Raw genomic sequence first — 17,220 nt, 5'->3', positions numbered from 1 at the left:
GATTTATCATTCCATTCAAATTTTTTCGATTTGCATACACAGAGTGACTCAAAAAATTAATGAATGCGTGAATTTATTTTATTGAGTTAATCAGGAACTACAAAACCGAATGCTTTGAAACATAGGAGATGTATTAAAGTTATCATAAGCACGTTAACTTTTTTATCAAAATGTATTTCCTAATCCCCCTCAAAAAATTTGATGACGTCAGCTCGAAAGTTTGCCGAATAAATCCTATCTAAAGCATAAAAATATGATGAGTCTGTACTTGTGATTTATCACTTCATTCATATTTTTTAGACTTTCTTAAGAGGTGGCTCAAAAAAATTAATGAAGTCAATTTATTTTATTGATTAAATTAAAGGCAACACTTATTATTAGTATTACATTGGACCAACCCAATTTGGTAGACACAAAATTTTTTAAAGTAAAAACTCGGTTGAAACATAAGGGTAGCACGCTTATTTACATCGACTTTAACATTACAGACATGTGCGCTGTCTAGGTTCAGCGAATGTGGAATAGACATGTTTATAATCAACCAATTGTGAATTCCACCGTCAAAAATTAAAATAAAACTCAATGTTTTATATAATAAGCGGAAGTCGAAGCAATAAAACCGATGGTCGTTTTGTTTACAGTTTCTCTGTTTGACTCTCACGTATGCTGTTACGCTTGTCATCTTAAATTAAGAATGTTTATACATAAACGATTTTCAGTTGCCTCTCATATTACTAGACAGCGGATTTCTGTCGGACTACGTCACGATTATAGGTGGGGACGCGCTGGATCGCCGGGACTCAATAGCGGGTGATAGATAATCACTGAATTTAATCGGTACTATGTAATTCCATAAATATAATTAACGATTTATTAATCAAACGGCTAAGTAAATGAGAACGGGAATTAACAGAGTGCAACGAAACAGCGTTATTCTAATCTCAAATAAACGAAGTGCAGTCCGCAACCGCAATGAATTCCCGTACGAGCCGTACCGAGTTTGGCCTTGCCTAGCCCGACAGAAATCCGCTCTCTACATATTACACACCGGCGCCGTATACGTGAGTAAATTGTTTCGTTATTTTATTGATTATAACAAATCAATATTCAAAACGACCCAATTCATTTTCCCGAAAATTTGGGAATACAATAATTTTATTCTTAGTATTACACTACATCTATCCCAACTGATATACGTGTCCTTGCAAAAATGCTGATGACCCTATCGCAATTTTTTTTTAAATTCCCACTACAAAAATGTAATGAGAAAAAAATACAATAGGCATGCAGTCGTCAAGTTTCCGACAGCGAGGGAAGTACTGTCTAAACTCTTTAGACCAATTTTTTGGATGAACAATCGACCTTTTTTTTCTCAAAATAAATTACATTGTCTTTCGAAATTGCAGTTAGTTATTGTCTTATTTACACACACTCATATCATATATAATTCTCAGACAGGTTTTATCGTATTGTAGGTCTTAATTATACTCTTAACCGCCTTCCTAAATAAATATTAACCACTTAGTCGCAATTTCGTCTCTTTGGGGGACTTTGGAACTTGAAAGATATTTTGAAATCCTCCAAATTTGTTCCACGTTCTAGAACAAATCTATCGTTGATGTAAAAAAATTTGTGTGTATACTTTTCCGAAGGCTCGCACCTATTTATTTAAATGTCACATGCTCCAGGCAAATTGAGCATCGCTTTACGTACGCCTGTATTCAGCAGCCGCAGTCCATTCGGTTCTAATACATAATAATTAATCAGATTACTTTTTATTGCCTCTCCATCTCCGCCTACGACGTAAATAAAATGTTTTATATTTCACTCATCTATTATTTCTTATAATCGCTATGATACCAGACACATTAACAACTCTACAATAACCAGGCTATTAGGAGAGGCTGTTATGAACCATAACGCCCTCCAATTTTTTCAACAATTTTATTCAACATTAATAACTACAACAGAATGTACAAAAGTCAAAAAAGTTTCTAATGTCTAACGAAATAAAAATTACAATTTTGAAATGTCCCTGACATCAAAGAAGAAGCAGCAATTCCAGATGGTAAATGAAAGTTTCCGGTTAAAACAGAATTTTCTAAGTGGATAGCTTTCTCTTGAAGTAAGTTTGATGAAGATCCTTTTGCTGAGGAAACAGAACTTGCAATCAATTGTGCTGCTTTATTTTTCGTTGCCATGATATCCGTTATATGGCCCTCCGCCACGGTCATGCTCTTCCATTTTCCGTGCCTTTTCAAAGTATCAAAACTGCCTCCTGCGTCGAATACAGTGTCCCGTATGTTGTTTCGGATTTTCCAATTTTAAGTAGCGGGCAATAATAGATGGAACACTTCCTATCGGATTTTTCCCAACGGTTTGTGCATTTTCTCTGCTAAACCGAGTGGTCTTAAACTTGCGTACTTCCGAACCAACTGCAACGCACCCAATTCTCCCTCTTCTATTATAGTAAACGACTTGGATTCATAGGTTTTAGTTTTTGGAATTTGCACTAATATAACAATTCCTTTATCAATAACATTTTCGATAGTGAGCTGCACCATCTCAATTTTTCTTAACGCACCAAATACCCCTATTACTAGAATCACCTGAAACAACATATTTTGAGAAAACATACTCAAATAAATCTTTTGCATACCTTGTTCAAAAGATGCGTTTCGCTAGGCGCATTTCTAATGAACGTTAAAACTTGTTCCCCTGTCAAGACTTGTGATTTTTTGGGAGAATATCCCTTCGACTTTTGCTTAAGGACTGCAATCAATTGTTTGAAAATCGAAATGTCAATATTTTTATTTATCGGGAAAGTCGCTTTCAAGTACGAATACTTTGCCCACAAGGAATTAGGGCTGTATTTTTCAGACTATATAAAAAAGGACCATTATTAGTAAACATATATTTAAATGATACTAACTCACCAGATCTTGAAAGTAAGCCATCATCACAGCTTCGTCATCACATTATTGGTGGGGATGATTAGGCAAATTTTGGTTAGCGTTTTACCATCTACATGATATTCTTAACATAAATACAAAATTTCACAACAATCGGTCCAGTATTTTCGGAGATTATCTGTCTAATTAAAATCGGGGACCGCAGACAGACGGACACACAGACGGAAACAGGAGACTTATTTCTTCGTCTTCTAGGGGTCATGAAAGGTCGAGAAAATGTAAAAGTAGAGAGTCGGCCGACGGAGTCGATTGCAATACTTCCTTTGCTTATGCTCAGGAAGTAAAAATAAAATTTGTGGTAACGCCATCTTTGGGTTTAAATTTGAACTACTTGGATGACAAGCGAATACTTCAACAACACGCTATCATAACATCAAAATTTTGAATACACAAAACAAATAATTTTCTTAGTATGTTTTATAGTACGGTTTTACATTCATTTTATGCTGCAGTCACTAAACAAATTTATAAAAAATACATTTGTTTGATTAATTTGTATACTGTTCTAAAATTTCAAAATTTCTGCTTTCTATTATAACAAAAATTAGCAAACATTTGAAAAGGATAATTAAAAAATAATTAAAACAAAGAAAAACACGTCTCGTTTTGAAACAAAACAAACCGTTTTTTATTCGCTAACATACAACACATAATAACATTGGAAGAACGAAAGAATTATGCAACGACAATAAAACGTTAACATTCCACATTCGTCAAAATGACTCATTACAATATTTTCCTTAATTACATTTGGGGAGACAAAAAACTAAAAGGGGAGTGTTAGATAGTCAGCGTTATTTTCCTTGGTGGAAAATTTGTACTCCCAAAACGGTACGTAATGGTCAATAGACGGTAACATGTGAACAGAAACCACATATTTACACAAAAACTTTAATATTTGTACTATACTTACTACGATATTTACAATCACCAATTCACGTAAATAAAATAAATAAAATTTAAGTACTTATATGTACGTAAAAATAAAAACAATAAAGAAAAATACATATAATACAGGAATGTTCAGGAAAAAAAAAATGGAAGCCTATTCTTCATGTGGCACTGAATTTTTAGCCTTAAAATACGGTACTCTATCCAAAATCCCATACAAAATACTCCCAGGTACCCTCTGATTTCTTTTAATAAGATCATTCAAAGACGCCGCGACTTTAGCTTGTAGATCCTCGGGCGTCAAGTTTGGGTCATAGGCAATAGGTTTCCCCACATGACTGATCATCTTTACTGGAAAGCCGCCATAAATTGGAGCAAATGGAAACTTGAACATGGCATACAGTCGCAAAAACATTCGTCTACCTATACTCAAGGTCCTAAACGCCTCTCGCAAATTTTCAGTAAACATAGGTACGATTGGCTAAAAAGGCGACTTTAATTTATCCAACCAGAAAGTATTCATTTACTCACAACTTTCGCATCTAGTGCTACTTTAGCAAAGCCTAAACGTCTTTTCCACATTAAATTGTAATGATGACTAAACTGCGCCTCATACACACCCCCAGGGGAAATCGCCAGCAAATTCCCTTCTTTTAAAATGTTAGAACACGACTGAATAGTGCCCGGAATAACTTTCATGCAATCAGCAATAATACTGAAACCTAAATACCATTACTTGACTAACTGGATGCACAACCAAACTGACCTGGAAGTTTAAATAAAAAATAGTCGGCGACTGTGTGGACTAGTCGATTTTTTAAAACCATCGTCTTCGCTAAAAAATAGTAAATATCTATGGGAATAGCGCCATGGTAGTAGATAATCAGCGCTGGACCTGTTTCAGGAAGATTCTCTAAGCCCCGTATTTCGTATCCTGAAAAAAAAAGCTACAGATTATACAGGCACGAACGTGAGGGTTTACCATGCCAGATCCAACCATGTGCGTCCCAGACAGCTGCTGCAGTTCTCCTGGCAGCGTCCCATTTGTCACCTATTTGTAACGTTATGCGAATGCTCCTCCAGTGCAGTTTGTAAATGTATAAAATAAAAGCAGTCAGGTACAGCAATAGGGCTATCAATACAGGAAGCAGAAACGAGATGAGCAAAGGGGCTAAGCACCATGTTAACCACAAAGAATAGTCAATATCAATGTATTCAACTAAAATAAAATTAGGTCACATATTTGGCGATTGCGAAATTCGCGCCGTTTTTTTGGGGGTTAGTGTTCGTTAGGAGATTTTAAAAACGACACAAGGTGTAACAAATAAGGCGTATTGAATAAAACAGGCAACATTTTGGATAAATATTAAATAACTTACCCACGTAGTCTTGAATCGTTTGTAAAAATGATGGAAATGTCATTGTTTAACCTACACTAATTATTAGTAATTATTACACCTAGAGGAGGGACGCGGTATCGTGCTACTTAAACGTCGTTAGTTGTAATACCACATTTATCACAATGATTGTGTTCATTTAATTAGAAATTGTTGTTTAACTTCAACATTTGTAGTGTGTCCGTCACCTGTTCGATGTCCATGTTATTAGACAGAGACGGTAGATGGAAACCTGTTAAATACATTTGTAAAAAAAAGAGTGGAATTGCCAAGGATGTGTCGCTTTTCAAGACGCAGTTATTTTTTGTCTCCACATGTGAACAATTAATTGCAAAACAGAAATAAATTAGAAATAGAGATAAAAATAAATTATGGGACATGTGTACGAGTAGATTATTTGTACGAGACGAATTAACTACTTGTTGTTTGACACTGATCACGGTGGTAGAAGTAAGGTGTGGAAACAAGCCGCTCCAATTTGTTGAATAAAACACGCATCCCAGTAGGCTTATTTACTACGAAATAGTATGCAGCACAGTATGTCCATCTATGTATTAACATTTCAACTTGTCAGTGTATTTATGAATGAAATAAGTGACAGATTCGTTGGAGGGAAAATAAATCACAGCACTACGGTTTGTGGTTGGTCTTTGGTGTGAATCGTGTGATTGGTGGATGATTCGACATTTGTGATTGGGTAATAAATGACATTGGCATAAATGTCAAAGATTTAATACAGTTTTCTATTACTTAATTTCAACTGATCTCTCTAGACGTCGCTGCGGTGTGGACAGATAATGACATATAATCCAAACCACGCGATTTGTGTTTTCTACCAATGATTTTGAGGAAAGTTATGAATGAGGTTTCCACACCTTACTTCTACCACCGTGACACTGATAAACTGATGACAGATACGCACATGATAACATGTCAATATTTACTTGTATTATGAGTAAATTTAGAGTTAATTGCTTATCTAAAACGAAAATCGGTTAGATACCTACCATAGAAGTCGCAAACATTTCAAGAGTGTGTATATTCTACCCAGTTTGCTCATTTTGAATGTAATTTTATAATTTAGATTTCACAGGCTTTTGGTTTCGCCAAATATAGGCAACCAAATACACATGTATTTTTAGTTGCAAAAATTCCAATAACTAAATGATCCACGGACCAAAAATGTTCACGTTTATAAATATGTTTTTAATAGGGCGTGAAGCACACTGGGCTTTTAGAGACTCGACATTTCGTGAAAAAGACTTTAACAAGACCTTTTCTGCCCACACAATTAGAGTACGTAAACGTAAACACGTAAATATCTCCTAAGCAGGTCATTTGCGCACAAATTTAGTGAGATTTTAGTAATCCGGAAGTATACCTTCTGGGGTTTTCTTTTCGCTGAATTTGAATCAAAATTTTCGCGCTGAAATTAATTAACAGCGGCGCGAAATCACATTTGAATAATTTGAATTTGCGAAAGAAAAAAAATTATTAAAAAATCGTTAAACATAGACAACCAGGTGCACGATAACGCTTGCTGGATAGCTAAGACAATTAGTAGCGCTAGGGATTTTAGTTAGTGGGTTGGTGGTTAGACAGAGGGCGGCATGGCGGAGCGTCAGTCTGAATGTGTTTTTGTGAATGTAAACACGTGGTAAGAGCTAGTTTAAATTAGTTGGTTTGGTAGTTAATAAAAGGGAGGAAGCCTTTGTTTAACGACAATCAATCGTAATTTCTATGACGATAGTTTTCCCCAACCCGCGCGGCTAATTCTTGCGGCTTTTAATCAAAAAAACATGCCGTCTTTCAACGCGGAACACGTGCTGTAAATTTGTTTTATTGTTTGTAAATTCACCAGTCAAGTTAGTTTTTCTTAATCTTAAAGCTAGTGTAAACACAATTTAACAATCAGGATCATTTAAACAAACCACTTGCTAGAAGATTTCATGAAATTCACTTGGTCAGGAAAACACCTTTGTTGTTTAATTACGAATGGGTTTCTAGATGCATATACGTAAGTGTTACATTATAACACTTCTTAATTCTTCACACAAGATTGCTAATAGTTCATTTACGGCAGTTAAACAAAATTCATTATACTGCGAACTGGCGGGCGGTTAAAATAATTTCTTCCCTTAGGCGGTTACCATCGTTATTATCGTCGTTATCATGATTACATCATCGAGGCTTGTCCTCGCGACGCTACAGATTGATTACTTCATCGAGGCTTGTCCTCACCACGTTAAAGATTGATTACTTCATCGAGGCTTGTCCTCACAACGCTACAGATTGATTACTTTTCATCGAGGCATGTCCTCGCAACGCTAGAGATTGATAACATCAATGAGGCTTATTCCTCGCAACGCTAAAATAACACCTTCGAGGTATTTCCTTGCAATGATAAAAATTTACATCACCGAGACGCTTTTTCCTCGCAACGATGATTGGATATTTTTGTGTCTGTTTATTATGTGTTTTGTTGGGGTAACCAGTTCGTGGTATTTTAAACACTCAAAGTAAATTGTTTTTTTGAAATAACCAATCACTTAGATCATGATATATTTTGACATAATGTAAACTCTTGTTTGAATCGTTGAGAAAGTGTGACAAATATTAATCTCATGTAAATTTTGTTAACTTTGCAATTTTTCACCTCATACAATATTTCTCTAATCCCACAGTTTTGACCTCAATAATTTTCCTTTGTTGTATAATTTTCATTGAACGTAAATTTCATGCTCTGCAGTTTTAACCTCACATAATATTTTTATTTGCACAAGTACAATATTTCACACCAGATCTTTTATTTTATAAATCTTTACTAGTTTTGTTTTGTAAATATTTTGTTGATGAATGTTTCCATCGTATAAATTATTTGGTGTCCAATTTTAATCTCACATAAGAATTATTTATTGTTTAAAATGTCACAAGATTGTATTGCGAATTTAAATGTTGTTTATTGCTCTTTGAAACTTTAACACTTGTTCAGTTGTTGTTAATATCAGAGTTAAAGAGACTGAACATTTAAAAATGGAACTGAGGTTAAATAACACAGAAAACGTGGCAGAAGCGAAGTGCGGTTCCTAGTCGAGCTGGCGAGATCTTATCGCGTCGCCTGCACAAAGGGTGCAGGTTTGGATAGATTCGGACGGCATTTTATTCGTCCTAGAGACGTGTAATATGTTGTACAGATAGGCTTGCGACACATAAAATCACCGTCGAGGGGGGAGAACAGCCCCGACCGGTAGCCCCAAACTCCGCTTATGCTAGAACGCCCCAGGGGTACTTTTGTTGTGCTCATATTAACTGCCGGAACTTTAAAATCTGACGCCACACGCCCGTAATAACTTGTGTATTTGCATCCAGTTATTTTAATTCAAATTTTGCTTTGTTTTTATTCAATTTGTTATATTCAAATATTTGCATTGATTCCAAACAGTGTATAGGATTTTGCGTTCGTTTTTCATGTGTATGTCTGTCAATTCGCGAGTGTCTTTTCTTTCATATTTTAAGGTGTTTCATTTGAAATGTAATATGTCGGTGAATATACGATATGGGGTTTTTGAGGCTGAGGAGTGAATCCTCGCAGATTCTTTCCTCCTGAGAGGAGTGCCAGGTTAGCCCCTCCAAAACAATTTTGACTATTATTTGTTGCGCTCTCGAATCACACGTAATGTATGTTCACTTGTATGAAAGAACGTCTTCCCGCCATGTAAAAAAAAAACACATACACAACGTAGGTTTCCTTTTTGTTAGACGATCACAGCCAAGGCCAAATTTTGAATTTTTCGCGGGACATCTGGCCTAGTATGGCAAAATCAGGGAGTTCCCACCTTCTGCATTACTCAAGTACATTCAAGCAGTTGGATAGATTGAGAGCCCTAAGTGCCGGCTGGCTACGGTCAGCCCCCATAAAATTAGAAATCTAGAATATGTTTATTTCATGAAATTTAAATGAGATTTTCTTTGCAAAATTTTGAAACGATGTCATCAAATTTTTGGTAGAGATGATCAAATAAATTTTTGATAATGTTTTACCATCTTTACGATATTCCTAAAATACTGTTACGAACTAAACCACTACGCTGCCCCGGTATGACGCCTATGGGTTTTCTAGTATGTGCGGCGATGATCGCTAAAGAAACGCCTCGAAGCGGAAGTCGCGGTGGGTGCTCCAGACAAGTCTAGAAGCGGTGACGAAGGCGTTTCGAGAAGGACCGCGTGGCTCTTTAAATGGGAAACACCGTCAGGAGCAGTTAGTTATGTCCAGACAATGGGAGAAGTAGAGTCTAGTCAAATCCGTAATCGCTGTGTAATTAAGTAGTCGTGTCAATTTGAGTTACTAAGAAATAAATTGTTGAGTTTTACCCACGCCGATTTTAATCACCGATCAATGTAACAATACACATAAAATTTCACAACAATGGATCCAATAGTTTCGGACATTTCATCTATCTATTAAAATCGCCAACAAACTAGGAAGGAAGATCAATTTTTTTCATACTATAGATAAGAGTTATGAAACCTCGAGAAAACAAAAGAATTAGTGTGCATTTAGTGGGTAGTATGTGTAAGTTGATTTTTGTTAGGGATGTGTGATAAAAGTAATCAGATTTTTATCACGATTTATGGTTAAACGTCGTTACACCACTGATTTGTACTCTAAAACCATGGACGAAAGAATATACTCTTTCTTCCACGGTATGTACGCTTACTAGCATACTCGCCAAACTCCCTCGAGTAGTAATAATTTGTGTACTCACCATGTCTCTTAAAAACCATTCCATCTTTAGTTGGCGGAAGGAGTCAACTAATTCTACATCCTCTTAGTACAAAGTCCGCGATAATTTTTTAATTTGTTAATCGAAAATACTCAAATAATATTTTATCCATACCATAAAGTGTGAATTATTATTTATCTGTTAAGATTCAAAAAACTAATTAAAAAAAAAGAAACCGAAAAAACAAATGCTAATGTCACGGGTTCTTAGTTATCACAATGAAGTCGTAAAGTTGACATAAAAATTTCGAACGACAGTTAATTGTGTTAAGTTTTTTCTGATTAGTTTGAAAAAATCTTTAAAAGCAAGTCGTGAAAAAATTGTACCAAAAAATGTTTGTATTTTCGTAAAAAAATAAGTACAGTAAATTCGGGCCTCCTCTCTAAAAAGAAACGTACTTCATAACAAGGGTATGTACAAAAGACTGGCACATTTTGAGTATGTACAAAACAACCTAGGGTAATTTACAATCTTCTAACTGAACACATTATTCACAAAAATCTACGATTTCTTCGTAATTCTGGACTGTTCATTGCAAACGAACTGATGTCACCATACACAGGTTCCCGCACTTTTCCGCATGTGCAATTGGTTTTGCTTGTACAAATTGGTGAGGTAGGAGACAGCCTCGGAATTGTCGGCTGTAGCAAACCGCTTCTGTTCATACCCACAGGAGTGGATGTTGGAGGGTAAATAGCCGGTTGGATGTGGCCCGCTACAATAAAAATGTTTGGTCAATATCGACGACATACAAACGGAAACGGGGACCCGTTTTTTTATACTTTAGGGGTCATTAAACATCAACAGAAAAATTTCACATACCTGCTCCCAAAAGTGATCGATTTGGATGTACATTAACGTTGACCACAGGTTGCATATAACGTGAATAAACTGCACAAAGAATAAAAAAATTAAGAGCATAACCTGCATTAATGTTTAAACACTTACTATAACACGTGATGCAGAAAATAATCAACATTGAAGTCACAATAATGATTGCATGTTTGTAATATTGAATAAATCTGAATATAGGAGACTTGCTCATACAGATGTCGTCTCGATATTTATTGGACACTTTGACCATAACCTTAAAAAAATTGAATATTTTTTTGTACCAGTTAACTGTTGCTAAATTACCCTTGCAACTTGGTCGGTCATTGGTGATCTGACTAAAATTCCCATGGTGTCTTCTTGATCAGCAAACTTCGGATGGTAGTCTACTAGATGCACTTGGAATACTTTATGATTCTCGTCAATGAGGTGTCCTTTACCTAAGTAAATTATACTCGTATCAGCTGCTTGCGCCTAAAATGTAATACTTAGTATCTTCTAACATTCAACGAAGTCATACGCACCACAACTTGACTTAACACAAAGTCTAATCCTGTAATAACAAGTTCTCCAATGTTTCCGTTGTCACCGATAGGTAACTCTGGAGGCACATAAGGTGTTGGAATAAAAGGCAGTATCAATGGTTCAGACTCGATTTCCCCTTCGTCGGAAATAGCCCAAAATGACACATTTGTCCTCAGAAGACTAACTTCCGATGTGTTGGATCCTGTCGCTACAACTTTGCAATGATATTGACCTAAAAATCGTTCAATAAGTTTTGTGTTGTTTGTTGTAGATGGTGCATTTACCTAAATCCGAAGTGAAACCACTTTGTAGATTAAATATAACATTAGCGTCTAGTTCAGCCGTCTCGTTGGTAAATTTCACGAAGCAGCGAAAAGGTGTTGGTACAATCGATCGATGAAAGGCACGATCACACAGCCAACCTTGGATCTACAACATTTTCATGACAAAAACATTTCCAAAAAAAATACCACTACATTAAAAACATATACATTTAACGATTCGAAAAACACTGAGATCTTTAGAAGCCTGGCCATAGCGTAGAAGCAAAATGAAGTAAAAGTAATAGCAAATTTAAAATCGCAGTCTTCCCAACTGGTTTGGAGGTTGTTAAAGATTCAAACGTCTTTCTATTGTTGGAGACGTAAGAGATCACCAAGAGTAATTGAGTAGGGTATGCGTGGTCATCTTTCTCTCAGTCACACCTTTCTTGAAGTAACTTTATTTATTCCTCAAGTAAGAATATTCAACTTTCAATTTTCCTAAGAGTATTCAGATATGGAATTTAGAAGAAAATAACACCAAGGAAATAAGTAATAAACAAAACACTAGAAGACGATGGAAGGATGGATAAGACGGAAACAACACGGAAATGATTTAAGCCAATGAACAGGAATGAATCGAAAGGAGCAAGAAAGATAAAAGATGTGGTAGGTTGAGAATCCGTATAAGGAACATAAAAAACGTCACAAAAAGAATTAGTAGAAAAAATTATCAAGAGAAATGATCACATAAATCAAAAAGAAATGAAATGGAATGAAAAAATACATATGGGATACTGGCTATTTTGGTCAGGGGTCAATGAAATAGAAAGCGCAACATGTGGAATAAGATAGCACTATACCGGGTGTCTGGAAAATGGCGGATTAACTTTCAGTACATTATGTATGGGGGTTTCGGAAGTCCCAAAAAACTAATAAAAACATTCTTTATGGTGTAGATTACGAAAAAAATGTAATTTTATACAAGTCAAATGGTGACTGAAATCCACATTTTATATATTTTTTTAAAACAATAACCATAACAAGCAGTAGTCATTAATGATTGGGCATTATTATTAATAAAACAAGCTGTTATTTTAAATAAATAAATAAACAAAAAATAATAATAATAAGACTTTTATAAATTATAAGCAAAAACATAACCAATAAAAGAAAAATTCATTAAAGCATGTTCGAAATTCCTGCCTTGTGCATATAAGTAAGTTCGTAATGTCGCCAAATTCAGTTTTATCTTAGCAGCTCCTAGCCTCGCCCACCCACCCACTTTTTTCTTAGAGGATATGCCATTTGCCAAAATCAGTTTTATCTTAGCAGCTAATAGCTAGGATAAAACTGACAATATAGGGCGCGGGGGCGGGGTTAGTACTTGCTAATATAAGACCGATTTTGGTAAATGATATACCCTCTAAGAAAAGATGAGAGGGTGGGCGGGGCTAGTTCGTGCTAAGATAAGACTGATTTTGGCAAATACATACCCTCTAATAAAAGACAGAGTGGGTGGGCGGGGATAAAGACTGATTTGAGCAAATGACGTATCCTCTAAGAAATGTAATTAAATTATTATAAGAAAAGACACTAGAGGCTGCAACGCACTTTCAAAATCTAGGTATACCTAGAACCTCAAAATAACCCGTAACAAAACGGGGTCCCAAAATTAACTCAAAAACAAGTCAGGTCAGAATTTCCCAAAAATAGAACACCAAATTCCTCCAAAATTGTTTTAAATAATTTACAAAAAAAATCTCCATGAGCTGCCAAAATAATACACCATGAGTACCCAAGAATCTCCCGAATAAAATCAAATTCGTAAAAAATAAAAGCTCAAAAGATTTTTCATCCAGCAACAAAACATCAGATTCCTTTAAATTTATCCGAAAATAAAACAGCAGGGAAACTAAAATTAACAAACATTGTTGTCAATATTTTTAAATATTATTTTATTACTAGTTATTGTAATTATGAATGTGTTGTTTAGTTGTTCAACGTCGCCAATTTTACAATCATTATAACTCCACCAAAATGTAAGAAGTTAAGAGCGTAGCGGAGAGTTAATCTGCCATTTTTCAAACACCCGGTATAAGCTAAAGGACGTTATAAAAGAGAAATATATAAATGAGAAAATTTTAAAGACAGAAATAAAATTTTCGAAAAAAGTAACAGCATATCGGAAAAACGAAGATGAAAAGAAAGATGAATTTAAAGAAAGTATAAACAGAAACAGACGAAAGAAGAGAAAACATATTAGTTATGGCAGATTTAAAAGGATGCGTAGGAAACCAGAACGTAGTATAAAGAAACATTTACTAAAGAAAGTAAACCAAACTACAAACAACGACAAAGACAAAATAATTCAAGCAAGCATAGAAAATCTAGTCATAACAAATACGAACTTCAAGCATAAATACACCCACAAATTCACAAATAAACGAGAGTTGAGTAAAATAGGAAGGAGAAGTCAAAACGGTAAGTAGACATATGATTAAGAACTAGTAGTACTCCAATTATTTTGAAAATAACGACTTAATGTCCCCAATAGTTTGATAAGGGTACCAGGATATTAATATTGGATAAAAAGAAGCCTCACATAATGTATAAAACAACTCATAAAATGGCTGACTATCTGGCATTTAGTTCTTTAAGAAAAAAATGTAAAGATGCTATTAAATTATGTAGGCAGCGATATGTACTAAAGGCAGAACAAAATATCACAACAGATTGTAAATATTTTTGGAAATTTGTTAACGCCAATAGATCTAATAGAAATAGAGAAAGAGCGGACTATGTTCAGTCTATAGTAAATTTATTTTCCTCAGTATATTCAACACATCAGAACAGTTGCGATTTTTTATCCGACTCTTTAAATAGTATTATTACTTTAAACTCTGTCATTATCTCCGAAAAAGTTATACTTAATAAATTGATAGCATTAAAAAGTTCTAGAGGGATATCCTGATGGTATGCCAATGATTTTGTTGAAGGAATGTGTTGAAATACATATGTTTTCCGTTGAGTATTTTATACAATAAAATTTGATTCACAAAAAAGGATCTAAATATGTGGTTTCAAATTATAGAAGAGTTTCGCAGGCAGATATTATTATTTCTTTTAACGTCCGACAAATAATAGTTGAAGAACAACATGGTTTCATAAAAGGCCGTCAAGCATGACAAATCTTTTTGTGTTTACTGATTATGTGTTAAACAGCTTGGAAAGTGGTTTTGAAGTAGATTGCGTCTAGACTGATTTGTCAAAGGCGTTCGATCGTATAAACATAAAAAGGTTACTGTTGAAATCATATCGCCTAGGTATTGGTAATCCTCTTCTAGCATGGTTAGAATAATACCTGACTGGTAGAAAACAATTTGTAGAAATTGACGGAATTAAATCAAACGCAATTCACGTTCCATCGGGTGTGCCCCAATGCTCCCATCTGGGCCCAATCTTGTTGTAAATTTAAAATTATTTTTAAAAATTTCTAAAATTGAACACTGTCAGAGAACATAGAGAAGCGTCATAGTTTAAATTAAATGACGGTTGAGGACTCCTTGACTTATGTTGGCAACAGTGTTTGTTTCTAACTAGCATTGATTAAATCTTGTTTGATCTACAGACCAGAGCGCACTCTAAGCGTTCGAAAACGATTTGACTTATAAGCCATGATCCGTGATCTGAAACACATCCTAACCTATAATTTCTTGCTGTTTCAACTTTCGAATTCTCAGTTTTTCGAAATTTTAGTTTGGGGACTTTTCAGTTTACTCCTATTTATTATTCAATTTTTGGATTTTACAATCTCTCAATTTTTCAATTTCTTGGTTTTCAGTTTTTCTCTTCAATTTTACGATTTTTAAATATTTCGATTTTTCAATTTTTCACTTTTTTCGATTTCTCAATTTTTCAATTTTTTAATTTTTCAGTTTTTGGATTTTCAGTTTTGGGATTTTTCAGTTTACTTATTATTCAATTTTTCGATCTTACTCCGATTTTGCAGGATTTTCATTTTTCAATATTTCGATGTTTTTAAGGTTTTGATATTTCGACTTCACTTTTTTGATTTTTCGATTTCTCAATTTTTCGATTCTTTAAGTTCTCAGTTTTTAGATATTTCAGTTTTGGGATTTTTCAGTTTTTCAATTTGTCAGTTTTTCTTTCATTTTTCAGTTTTTCAATATTTCAGTTTTGGGATTTTTCAATATTTCTGTTCTTCGACTTTTCCATTTTTGACTTCTGGATATTTTGATGTATCGACTTTTTACTTTTTCGATTTTTAAATTTTAGATTTTTAAATTTTTTGTTATTTTAATTTTTCAATATTTAAAATTTTAGATTTTTCGATTTCTCTTATTTTTTGATTTCAGCTCTTCCATATTTCAATTTTTCAAATGATTCGATTCCTTAATCGTTCGATTTTTCGACTTCCCGGTTATAGATTTTCTGTTTTTCAATTGTTTTTTCAAATATTCGAATTTTCAATTTTTCAATTTTGACTTTCATAAACTTTCAATTTTTCGATTTTACAATTAATCAATGTTTTGATTTTCCCATTTCTTGACTTTCGAGGGTTTCGATATTCCTGTTCTTCAATTCTTTAATTTTTTGATTTTTCATTTTTTAGTTTTTTTAAGGTTTTGATTTTTCGACTTCACTTTTTGGATTTTTCGATTGCTCAATTTTTCGACTTTTTAGGTTTTCAGTTTTTGGATATATCAGTTTTCGGATTTTTCAGGTTTTCCAGTTTTCTGTTCAGTTTTTCGATATCTCAGTTTTGGGATTTTTCAATATTTCGACTTTTCGAATTTTGACTCCTGGATTTTTCGATGTGTTAATTATTTTACTTTTTCGATTTTTCAATATTTCGATTTTTATATTTTAGATTTTTTAATTTTTAAAATTTAAAATTTTTCGATTTGTCGATTTTTCAGTTCAGTTCTTCGATATTTGAATTTTTCAAGTTTTCGAATTTTTCCAATGTTTAGAGTTCTTAATCTTTTGATTTTTCGACCCCGTTTTGGATTTTATATTTTTCAATTGTCATTTTGTCAAATTTGACTTTCATAAACTTTCAATTTTTCGATTTTACATTTAATCGATGTTTTGATTTTCCCATTTCTTGACCTTCGAGTCTTTCGATTTTCCTGTTCTTTAATTTTTGGATTTTTCAGGTTTTTGGTTTTTCAATTTTTCGATTTTTTAAGGTTTCTATTTTTCGACTTCACTTTTTTGATTTTTCGATTTTTCAGTGTTTAGATATTTCAGTTTTAGGATTTTTCAATATTTCAATTCTTCGGCTTTTCTATTTTTGACTTCTGGATTTTTCGACGTGTCTACCTTTTTACTTTTTCGATTTTTCAATTTTTGGAGTTTTAAATTTTAGATTTTTCAATCTTTTGATATTTTAATTTTTCAATATTTCTTAATCTTTCGATTTTTCGACTTCCTGGTTTTATATGTTCTGTTTTTCAATTATTCGGCTTATATTTGCTCCGTGTTTTTTTTTTTTTAATATACGAAGTTTTTTTTTCCCAACAAGAAACTGAAA

At 33.9% G+C, this 17,220-nt stretch overlaps 3 protein-coding genes across 3 annotated transcripts in view; all 3 read right to left on the bottom strand.

Moving 5' to 3' along the window:
* Positions 1-1,831: 1,831 nt before the first annotated feature.
* LOC135144669 (uncharacterized) lies at positions 1,832-3,756 on the bottom strand. Its single transcript, XM_064076726.1, has 3 exons — positions 2,937-3,756; positions 2,660-2,881; positions 1,832-2,609 (listed from the first exon to the last, which is right to left on the bottom strand). Exons 1-3 carry the CDS (start codon positions 2,958-2,960, stop codon positions 2,358-2,360), a joined length of 498 nt encoding a protein of 165 aa, XP_063932796.1. The 5' UTR covers positions 2,961-3,756; the 3' UTR covers positions 1,832-2,357.
* Positions 3,757-3,849: 93 nt separating this feature from the next.
* LOC135144668 (uncharacterized protein) lies at positions 3,850-6,039 on the bottom strand. The gene is made up of 5 exons (XM_064076725.1): positions 5,243-6,039; positions 4,846-5,082; positions 4,630-4,797; positions 4,395-4,585; positions 3,850-4,344 (listed from the first exon to the last, which is right to left on the bottom strand). Exons 1-5 carry the CDS (start codon positions 5,283-5,285, stop codon positions 4,018-4,020), a joined length of 966 nt encoding a protein of 321 aa, XP_063932795.1. The 5' UTR covers positions 5,286-6,039; the 3' UTR covers positions 3,850-4,017.
* A 4,321-nt stretch (positions 6,040-10,360) lies between these two features.
* LOC135144590 (nuclear pore membrane glycoprotein 210-like) overlaps positions 10,361-17,220 on the bottom strand; it is a 31,978-nt gene continuing 25,118 nt past the window's right edge. Inside the window, exons 16-21 of the mRNA XM_064076618.1 lie at positions 11,685-11,829; positions 11,400-11,632; positions 11,182-11,349; positions 10,993-11,131; positions 10,867-10,935; positions 10,361-10,759 (exon numbers count right to left, since the gene is read on the bottom strand). Of these exons, the coding sequence (XP_063932688.1) occupies positions 10,536-10,759; positions 10,867-10,935; positions 10,993-11,131; positions 11,182-11,349; positions 11,400-11,632; positions 11,685-11,829 (978 nt within the window). The 3' untranslated portion in view covers positions 10,361-10,535. The remainder of the gene's footprint in view (positions 10,760-10,866; positions 10,936-10,992; positions 11,132-11,181; positions 11,350-11,399; positions 11,633-11,684; positions 11,830-17,220) is intronic.

This window comes from Zophobas morio, unplaced genomic scaffold (assembly GCF_036711695.1).
Source record: "Zophobas morio isolate AGI-343-1 ecotype UQ-CSIRO unplaced genomic scaffold, CSIRO_AGI_Zmor_V1 ptg000108l, whole genome shotgun sequence".
In the NCBI taxonomy this organism is placed as follows: domain Eukaryota; kingdom Metazoa; phylum Arthropoda; class Insecta; order Coleoptera; family Tenebrionidae; genus Zophobas; species Zophobas morio.
This window is presented reverse-complemented; position numbering and strand designations above follow the sequence as displayed.

Bases quoted from the DNA above. Each gene is read 5' to 3' on its own strand.
- LOC135144669 (XM_064076726.1), bottom strand. From the start codon at position 2,960: ATGATGGCTTACTTTCAAGATCTG. The intron at 2,882-2,936 runs GTGAGTTAGTAT...TTTTTTATATAG, and splicing joins TGGCTTACTTTCAAGATCTG to TCTGAAAAATACAGCCCTAA. The intron at 2,610-2,659 runs GTATGCAAAAGA...ATGTTGTTTCAG, and splicing joins AAACGCATCTTTTGAACAAG to GTGATTCTAGTAATAGGGGT.
- LOC135144668 (XM_064076725.1), bottom strand. From the start codon at position 5,285: ATGACATTTCCATCATTTTTACAAACGATTCAAGACTACGTGG. The intron at 5,083-5,242 runs GTAAGTTATTTA...ATTTTATTTTAG, and splicing joins AACGATTCAAGACTACGTGG to TTGAATACATTGATATTGAC. The intron at 4,798-4,845 runs GTAAACCCTCAC...TTTTTTTTTCAG, and splicing joins ACATGGTTGGATCTGGCATG to GATACGAAATACGGGGCTTA.